Here is a 9,568-nt window from a genome sequence, read left to right as displayed (position 1 = left end):
AGGTAGATCCAATAAACCAACATGGTTCAAGGGATAAAAAAGCAATATATTTGGTTTTAAGAAATGCTAGAGAAAAGAAAAAAATGTTAATATTATGCTTGATTTAGGAAAGCATTTATTAGTTTAAAGTTTCTTCTTGCAATGTTAAAAATGACCAATGACACTTTTAAGCTTTGATATTTGGTTTCTAGGAAAATTAAACAATTTAAGAGCATAATGCAGATGGAGAATAAATCACAAAACCCTAATGAGTGCTTTTTTGTAAAGTTGAATTAGTGCACTAGGATTAAATTGTATTTCACTCGTGTTTAAGGTCAACTTTTTACTCATCTAAATGATCTTAAATCAATTTTATTTAGTTACAAATTGGATGATTTAATTTAATTTTATTTTAAGAAAAACTTGAGCTTAACTTAGCTAAAATTATTTGAAAAAATGTTCTTCAAAATATGTAGAGAGCTAAATAGTCACTTTAAACCCACTTTGTTTGCGTTAGAATTTTTAACTTATACCATATCTTAATGTACCACCTTCAATTCTAGTTTCATTTTGTAATTGTTTGAGCTAAAACTTATACCATGACCTTGTTTTATGCATTTAATCCTATTAATAAATTGTAAGAAAGTTCAACGATGAGACATCTCTTGAGGTTGAAGTGTTGAAAGTTCATTCAAAATCCAATTTTAGAGAAGATTAAGATTTAATTGGAGCCTTGAAAGTTTAATGGAATCATCAACTTATGTTACAAGATAGAAAAAATTAGGCATAGGTTAAGATTGAGTACAACCATTATAAAATTTGAGTTCACATTTCTCTTTATTTATTTCTTTGCATTTCATCATCTATTATTGCTTATAGTGTCATTTGCATCCGACAAGAGTTAAAATTTGTAAAAATTGACAGATACCCAAATCACCTCCTATTTTGGGTGTAAACTTAGGTTGGATTAACTAGACTTCATGGTATTAAAAAAATATATATTCAAAAATAATTTTTTCATATTTGATTTACTATAAAAAGTTTTCATATATAAAAGATACGTTTTCATTAATCTTTACATATATAAGAGGTAAAAATAAGTTACATAAGCTTAATAAAACATAAAAAGTAATTTATTAACTTTAAATTTAATTTTTACTTTTTTCATCCTATTGTCTTTTTCTCATATTCTCCCTCAAAATTTCCAATAACAAACATAGGGTAAGGAAAATCATTTGCTTTGAATAATGAGGTGGGGAAGAAAAAGAAGACAAGAGTTGCATTAAAGAAAATGTTAGAATTTTGGAGACAAAAGGACACTCATCAATTATTTGATTTTATTTCTTTCAGATTTTGCATGCACAGTCAATCACAACATTTTCTCATTCCTCTAATTTTTCCTCTCTAGTCTCTTTCCCTTTTATATTTAATTTCTAAAAAATATATAAAAAATAATAATAACTTCAAAGAAAGGATGAAAGGAAAATGTTAAAAGATTTTTCCCTTCTTATTTCCCTTTACAAAAAGATATGAAAAATATTTCCGGAAAGTAATTCTCAATATTTTCCCCCCTCAAAATTTTCATAAACAATTTCTTAAACTTTTGAAAGAAATCGGATGTTGAGGGTAAGTTTTTTCATTTCTTTTTTGGGTTGGAGTCCCTTTTTGATTTATAGAGAATGACCCTCCAACCAACCCTTGTGGAATGGGAGCCGCATCTCGATTCTAATCCTTTTTTTTTTTTTTGAATTTCTCCGACATTTTCCAAGCAAGGACGCTCTAGGCCAAACCCACTGCAAGCACAATACTCCGTATTTTACTTCACCAATGACTCTTTTTCCTCGGTATTTACCTGCCCATCATTCCCTTTTCTCGCCAGCACATCGCTGAATATTCATACATTTTTCAGGTGAAAGTCCCATAATTATTCACTCCGATTCGTGCTGAGCAAAACCCAAATCCATTTCTGGGTTCTCTTCCAGACCCTGATTTTTTTTTCCTTTTTTTTGGGGATAATTTAATGTCCGCATGATTCCCTTAAATTCTATGCTTTCGTACTGGACCGTCCATCATACTTTTTGAATCTTTTCTCGTTTTGTAGTTCTGTTTTGCTCGAAGGTTGGGTTTCAGAGGAAGGGTACGTCATCAGAAGGTAATGGTTGGGTGGTTTCAGTTTGTGGGGTTTTGCGATTTGTATTGATTGATGGGTTAATTGGGTTATGGATTGTGAGAGTGTTGTGAAATTTGCATGAAAATGGGAAATTTTCCGATTCACCTAATTTGTTTAGTAATTTGTCCTTTTTGCTCACTGGGTTTCATGATTTGGTTTTGTGTGTTCTGATGAAATGTGGGCTCCGTGTGAATTGGGATTTTGAGGAGTATAATTTCAATGTTCATCATATTGATTCCTGATAAACTTAATGTTCGGTTTTTTTTTTCTGAATTCTGGAGTAGTGTGAAGTTCTGCTGATGTAATTTACCTAAAAATGGTACAATTGACTGATTTATGTGTAATCTGTATGTTTTGGTAATTGGGTTTTGTTTCTTGTCATGAAATGTGGGTTTCATGGGAATTTGGATTTGAAGTAAGTATGATTGCTATGATATAGAGTGCTATGAATTATGCAAATTTGTTTTAATGTGCCTAAAAATGTGAAATTTCAAACTTGACCAAATTACTAAACATTTTTTAACTTTTGATGATTTGATTTTTTGTATTTTGATGAAATATGAGAGATGGGATTTTCTGGAAAATATAAATGCAGTTTTCATCACATAGGAAGTGGGTGGGTAATTTTCAGCCGATGAGTTTGAGTGGGCATATAAAATCATATGATGAAGACTCAGAAGGTGGCTGTTGGGGAAGGTAAGCCTACGCCTGCATCAGAGTTAACAGGGCTTGCAAGGTTAGCAAAAGAGAAAGCAAGAATGCTGTTGATGGGTCCAAAAAAAAAAGGCAGCAGCTTGCTGGGTTGCTACCAAAATTGCATTTCTAAGAGCTAGACCTTCCAAAGGAGGAATTGATGTGTTACCTCAATCCGTCTTGTTTAGGTTGTTTTAGGCACATAGTTAACATTTTTCAAAATAGCCCCCATGGCTGGAGAAGACAATTAAACTGGACAATTTTATGTTGAACTCCGATTTTTAACAAGTGTTTCCTTCAAATGGATCTTAACTTCTTACTCTTCTCTTTCTGTTAACTTGCTTGAGCAGCTCCTTGTTATTACTGTTATCAATCTACTGTTTCTCTTGTGTGAAACTTTCAATTCCATAAGGAATAGGAATTAATCTGATGAAAAAAAAAATTATTTCTATCTCATCACAATTGCCATAAAATGTTTATTACCTTTTCCATAGGCTTCTCCACTTTATTCCTGTAATCCTCCTCAGTAACTTTCTAAATTTAACAACCATTTATCTATGTTTGAGGTATCATTATATTAATCCTATGATCATGACCAATCTAGAGCTCAAGAAATCATGGGCTATATAACAGGTTTGAAAATCAATTTGGAGAAAAGTGAGATTATATCAATGGAAGATGTAACTAAACTAAGGTGTTGGCTTTGTTGTTGGGTTTTCTGGTGGGAAGGCTACCTGTCACTTGGGCCTTCCTTGGCTTCCCTTATCTAGTCTTCTAAGGTGTTTGTAGGATGTGGTTCAGAAGAGGTTTCAGAGAAGATTTGCTACTTGGAAAAGGTATGAATTGTCCAAGGGAGGGAGATTGGTTCGTCTAAAGAGTTCCTTGTCTAGTTTTCATCTATATCTCATGTCCCTCTTTGTGATTCCAGGGGCGTGCACATCAGGTTTGAGAAGATTCGTGTGATTTTTTGTCTATGTGTGTAAGTGGTTGGGGGAGGAAGGGTTGGTTACTTAGAGAAGAAGCCTTATCTTGTGAAGTGGTCAATTGTTTACTCTGATAAAAGGCTGAGTGGTTTAGACCTTAAAAACTTGTTGATTCTTAACAAGATTTTCCTTAGAAAATGATTTTGGAGTTCACCAAGATACCAAGATAAATTGTGGAGACTTGTACTTGGTAAGTTTGGGGAACGGGACGGGAGAGAGGGGTATGGTGGATTATGGAAAGTGATATAAAGAAGAGTTGAATTTCATGCAAGGTCTAGTTTAGAAATGGTAATGGTCATAGATTTAAGTTTTAGCATGATCCATTGGGATTTTCAGTTGAGTTATAAATGTATAAATGTTTGGGACGAGTTGCATGCTAGCAATCACTAAGAAGTTTGTTTTTTGAGGAACTTTTATGATTGGGAACTAGAGAGTGTGGAGTTATTCCTTGAGCGTATCTGGGAGGCAGTGATGCATAGGAACTATGAGGATAAGTCGCTGTGTGGCGTGTGCCCAAGAATAGAAAAGTTCTTAGTCAAATCTTTTTAGTGTTCTTTGGGACTGACTTCAGGTAATCCTTCCCTGCCAAGTAAATGTGGGGTTTCAAGGATTCTAGGAATGTAACTTTGTTTGGGAAGTTATGTGGGAAAAGTGACAATAGAAATTTTAAAAACTTAGAGCACTCTTGTCAATCATTAAAAGAGTCTTCTCTTGTGCCCTACTATGTTTATTTTGGTCTATTTGGAAAGAATGCACTAAAAAGATTTGTGATTGCTTGGATTGATTGGAATTGCAACTGAAAAATGATTTCATGAATTTTTTTCTTTGAAGAGTCTGGAATATTAGTAGGAGACAGAAACATTACTTTTATAGATTTCATTGATGGTATGGTTAGTACTTGAATGAAGTGTCTTTCTCTCTCTCTCTCTCTCTCCCCCTCCTTTTTTATTTCCTTGTCTTTTTGTTCTTTGTGTACATTCTGTGCACATGGGTTGTGTCCCTCTTTTGGCACTTATTGTATAAAATTTTAATTATAAGAGAAGTTACTCTTTTAGCCCTTTCATTGATCTAAGATGCCTATGGGGTTATGGTAACTTGTCTTTATTGAATTTCATTGATTATTTATGGACTTATTAGTAAATTTATCAAAAAAAAAATTTATGGACTTATTAGTACTGTGATAGTTTTTAGCCTTCTTTCATTGCTTTTTGAGTGTCCTTTTTTGCTAGGCAACTTTTTTTATAGAACTATATTTGCTTATAAAATGAAAATGAGTTATGTCTACTTCCAACACTAGATTCTAGTGAATTGCTTTGTTGTCAACTTATTTCTGACAAGTACACAAAATATTTAATTGTTGAAGCTAGTTTATGCTCCCATACACAGTTTATAATCTTTCTCATATGAGGTCACAAATCTGGACATTTAAACTCTGTTTTTCTAGAAGCCATGCTGCAGATCAGATTCCTGCATTGATGCCCCCAGCTTCATGCATGGTGTCTCTTGAATCCAATATAGGGATTTTATGGTCTTATTTCTGATTTGCTCCCCAAGATTGTCCTTAACCTTAATTATGTCCTTTTGTGTATCCACCTTAATTAAGTTTGAAACTCTCCCTACCCAATCAATTTGATTTCTTTGATTCTCATTGATTAATTCCTAAAGGGTCTTAGATCCTATCCACTGTGCTGACCAAAAACTGATATCTCATCCATTGCATACATCTCAAAAATGCTCTTCTTTTTTATGAAATATTATTTCAGGGACAAGCAGCAAGCACAACAGTTCCTCTCAATATTTTGGTTGAATGTGGGCACAGTGACATAATTTATGTTTCTATAGGAGTAATATGCATAGAGTTTGGGTGCTTGAGAAGGCAGACCAATTTTTTCATGCATGGCTGGAAAACGGTGAATCAAGGCATCCTAGTTGTGGGTTATGGATTAGATATCATATTTATGAATCTTCCGAGTCACTTTTTGTTCCCTTTCCTTGTTCTGATTAGAAATGTTTATATTTAGGATCAAATTCCCTGACTGTGTCCTTAATTTTATTGCCCTAACCATGATTCTACCTTAGTTTACGATATTGTTCTATTAATCAATGCAAGGTAACATAAATATAGTTTGCAGATTATGATAATGCAAGAGATAAGCAACATTCTGTTGAAAATATTGCCTCTTATGTAGAGATAGAGTGAATTCAAAATTATTTACTTTGATATATGTCCACAAACTCTATATCTACGGAGATGCAGGTAAAACTGAGTCGTTCTTCACTAAATAACTATAGTTTGCGAGCACTTTCCTCCAACACAATTTGGAAAACTTAAAATGTAGAGTACCAATAATCTATCCACCCCTTGGTGGATGTGGTATACATAGTGGAAACTCGGATTACTTACCAACTCTTCTGACATGTCCCATGCTGTGTTGTTTTCATTCAGGGGAAAAATTAGAAAAACAAAAAGAAAATTTTCTTCTTTTTCATTATCCTGTGTCCTGAATCTTTTGGTGTTCAACTTTATTTGCAGATTTCATTTTCATGCTAGCTAAATATGTTAACCTTGAGTAGTATTCCTCGTTTGATATGGAGACCCAAACTGCATAAATAATAGAGTGAATTTCCCTACTCATTAGTTGTCTATGCCAACTCCAATAGGTGGCCCCTCTCTTCTCAGTTGCAGGAATTCAACATATGTTCATGCATCAATCGTGGAGAGTTGGTGTTAAGTTGAGAACCAGCCATGAAATACTTAAAACTCTTGATGGGTCATAATTTGATCCATACAGTTGACAAATAGTCGTGATATGGCTTTGATTGTGTCTCTGGTAAATAGCGTGTTCCTCCAGCAACAATGACCTTTGAGCTGTATGCAATAAGTTTTCTGTGATCAGCGCTTGCTTCATTCCATTCATAGGCCATTTCACCTGACCAATTAATTGCTACTTAGCTTGGTTCTGATCTCATTTGATAGGTATTTTGATAAAAATCTCAGTCTTACACGTCTTCTTGTTATCTTTTTCTGCACTTCCCATTACGCTTTGTTCATCCCTTTGTCATTTATTTTTGTGTTTGTGTTTGCTGCAGTTTGAGATGGATGACTCACGAAGTGTTCCACAGGAGTTGTCTCAGTCTACTGTGCCTAACTCCTCTAACAGTGATTCTTTACTTAACCATTCTGACCTCCCAGCTGCTTGTGCTCTATGCCAAAAAATCCTTTTACCTGATGATGAAGGAACTGGGGAACTAGAACCTATCAGTATGTGTGGTGACTGTAAATTTTTGTTTCTTGAAGATCTGAGGTCCCCTGCTCAAGACTCTCATTGGAGGAGGCCACCCAGAGTAAGAAGAACAAGGTACAGCAGTTCTGAGTCAATAGAAAATCTTTTCTCACAACATTTCTCACATATGATTAACCTTGTTCGGCAAAATCAATCCACTGTCTCTGGGCATGAGGATCAACTTGTTGATGTTGATCCTGGTGCAAGATTACTGCAGCGCCCAAGTTCCCGTACTACCCCTAGTGGGTCTAGAAGGTGGCGACGGGTACCATCTGATACTGAAAGTGATGGCTTTGATAATTTGGATTCTCTTTATGGAGAGAGTGAATCAAATATCAGCTATGGTGGTTACAGGCTATTTAATGGTGAGAGCGATGCCATTTCCTTTAGTGCTTATGGAGGAGATTCTGATGCTTCAGTGGATGGCCACAGTTTCCTGGATACAGAAATGTATGTCCAACCAGATGATGGAAGCAATCTGAATAGTGATACAGATATTGATCCAATGCATGCAAGACTTAGTCAATGGAACTCAGATGATCAAGATGAAGATGACGATGAAGAAGACGAGGAGGATGATGAATGGGAAGAAGCTGATCCTGAGGAAAATGTAGTTGAATCTGCAGAAGCAGAGGTGCATCCTCGGAATTTTTTCCCATCGAGCTCAAATGGAAACAATGTCCTTGTGAATATGAGAAGACGAATTCATTCTCCTGAATTTCTGGGTACAATCCCTTGGAGACTCAGGGAAGGTAGACAAACATTTATTTCTAACTTCTTTTCTAACTTGGATGAATCAGAGGTATTGCCTTATTTTGGCAACTCTGAGGACTACCTTGATGCCAGAGGCTTTGAAGAATTTCTGGAGCATCTGGCTGATACTGACAGCTCAAGACGAGGAGCACCTCCTGCAGCTGTGTCTTTTGTGAATAGTCTGCCTCGTGTAGTCATTAATGAGGAACATGAGAAGCATGATGGTTTGGTCTGTGCAGTCTGCAAGGATGTTCTATCTGTTGGCACTGAAGTGAACCAGCTTCCCTGCTTTCATCTCTATCACCCTCACTGCATTCTGCCATGGTTGACTGCACGAAACTCATGCCCCCTTTGTCGGTATGAGCTTCCAACCGATGACAAAGATTACGAGGAGGGAAAGCTGAATGCTAGCATCCACGAGATCCCACAGCAAGATTTAAGTGATGACAGTTCCTCTGATACCACCGATGGAGCTGAAGCAGATGACACCTGTGAAATTAGTCCTGAATGCAGAGAACTGGCAGATGAGGTTCCAGTCATAAACGGCTCTGACCGAGAGGGTGGACGTGGGAGATGGTTTTTTCTTGCTGCTACTCCTATTGTCGGTCTTGTTGGCATGGCTCTTGTGTTGTGGTTACGCAATCCGGTAACAGACAGAAGAGGGGCAATAGGCCGTTCTAACATCCAAGGCCAGACCCAACTCCACAGCTCTGGCTCTAGCCTACCTAACCAAAGGGAGAACAGGAGCAGGAGGTGGTGGTCCCTTTCCTAAGCAGTTGCCTAGTTTCCTGATTGATGCTGATGGTTTCCATACCTGACCTATCATGTTTTTTGGCTTTGGCTTGAGGGTTTCTGTGCTTTAAACTTTGAGCAAGTGAATTTGCATTCAAACAACACACTGGTCTTATGACTCGGTACGTTATTATTTGGTATGTTAACCAGGTTCCTTCCCTAGATCCCCTAGTTTTTTTTATTCAGATGATTGAAGTAAATGTGATTTGAGCTTCATAAAGTATGTAACCTTTAGTCCAAGTTTGTGTAGATCATCCTCCAACTTGCATACCAACGTGAGAAGCCCTATTGAACCAGAATTGATGAACTGAGTGCTATTTTTTTTTTTCTTTTTCTCAGGGCTTTTTTCTTGTCTAATCTGTGTCAATTGTTATGGGTGTTTGGCCAAACGTAAATCTGCAATATAGTGCTGTCTCCTGTGTTTACCATCTGATATAGGATAGCTTTTTCAGTCAAGTTTGCTGGTGTAGCTGCTGGGAGTTTAAAGAGAATAAAGAAAAAAAAAAAAAAGGAAAAAGAAAAGTGAAAACAAGTTTTCACTTTAGAGAGAAGCCGGAAAACTAAGAATAGTAGGTGGGTTTAAAACAGGCCACCCCTATCTCATCCCATCCATATCCCTAGCCTTGTTCTAAATCCAAAGTATGCCAATGGATTCCTCTGTTGATTCTCATGCCAACCTCACCTTGTTGAGAATTACCCCCTTTACTCTATATATGTATTTGTTCTATTTGTTTTATAAAATAAATTTTATGTGGGGTTTTATTTATAATCATTTTTCATATTTTTATAATTATTTTTTAAAAATAACCTTTAAATAGTAAGTGAAAAAAAATTAAAAGATATTCTTTAAAAACCTCTTCTTTTTTTTTTTTAATTATTTTTTATTTTTTTTATTGTTAAAAATATTGTGTCTG

At 35.7% G+C, this 9,568-nt stretch overlaps 1 protein-coding gene across 6 annotated transcripts; it reads left to right on the top strand.

Moving 5' to 3' along the window:
• Nucleotides 1-1,640: 1,640 nt before the first annotated feature.
• On the top strand, nucleotides 1,641-9,011 carry LOC117920437 (E3 ubiquitin-protein ligase Praja-2). 6 transcript variants are annotated; one of them, XM_034837969.1, is made up of 4 exons: nucleotides 1,641-1,888; nucleotides 2,081-2,131; nucleotides 6,506-6,802; nucleotides 6,916-9,011. In XM_034837969.1, the coding sequence occupies exon 4, from the start codon at nucleotides 6,922-6,924 to the stop codon at nucleotides 8,632-8,634; it is 1,713 nt and encodes a 570-aa protein (XP_034693860.1). In that variant the 5' UTR covers nucleotides 1,641-1,888; nucleotides 2,081-2,131; nucleotides 6,506-6,802; nucleotides 6,916-6,921; the 3' UTR covers nucleotides 8,635-9,011. The 6 variants fall into 6 exon arrangements, with proteins under 6 accessions (XP_034693860.1, XP_034693857.1, XP_034693861.1 ...); XM_034837966.1 differs by having other exon boundaries at nucleotides 6,487-6,802; XM_034837970.1 differs by lacking the exon at nucleotides 6,506-6,802.
• Nucleotides 9,012-9,568: the final 557 nt, after the last annotated feature.

Source organism: Vitis riparia, chromosome 8 (assembly GCF_004353265.1).
Source record: "Vitis riparia cultivar Riparia Gloire de Montpellier isolate 1030 chromosome 8, EGFV_Vit.rip_1.0, whole genome shotgun sequence".
NCBI lineage: Eukaryota > Viridiplantae > Streptophyta > Magnoliopsida > Vitales > Vitaceae > Vitis > Vitis riparia.
Note: the sequence above shows the minus strand (reverse complement) of the source record. Positions and strands in the feature narration are given on the sequence as shown.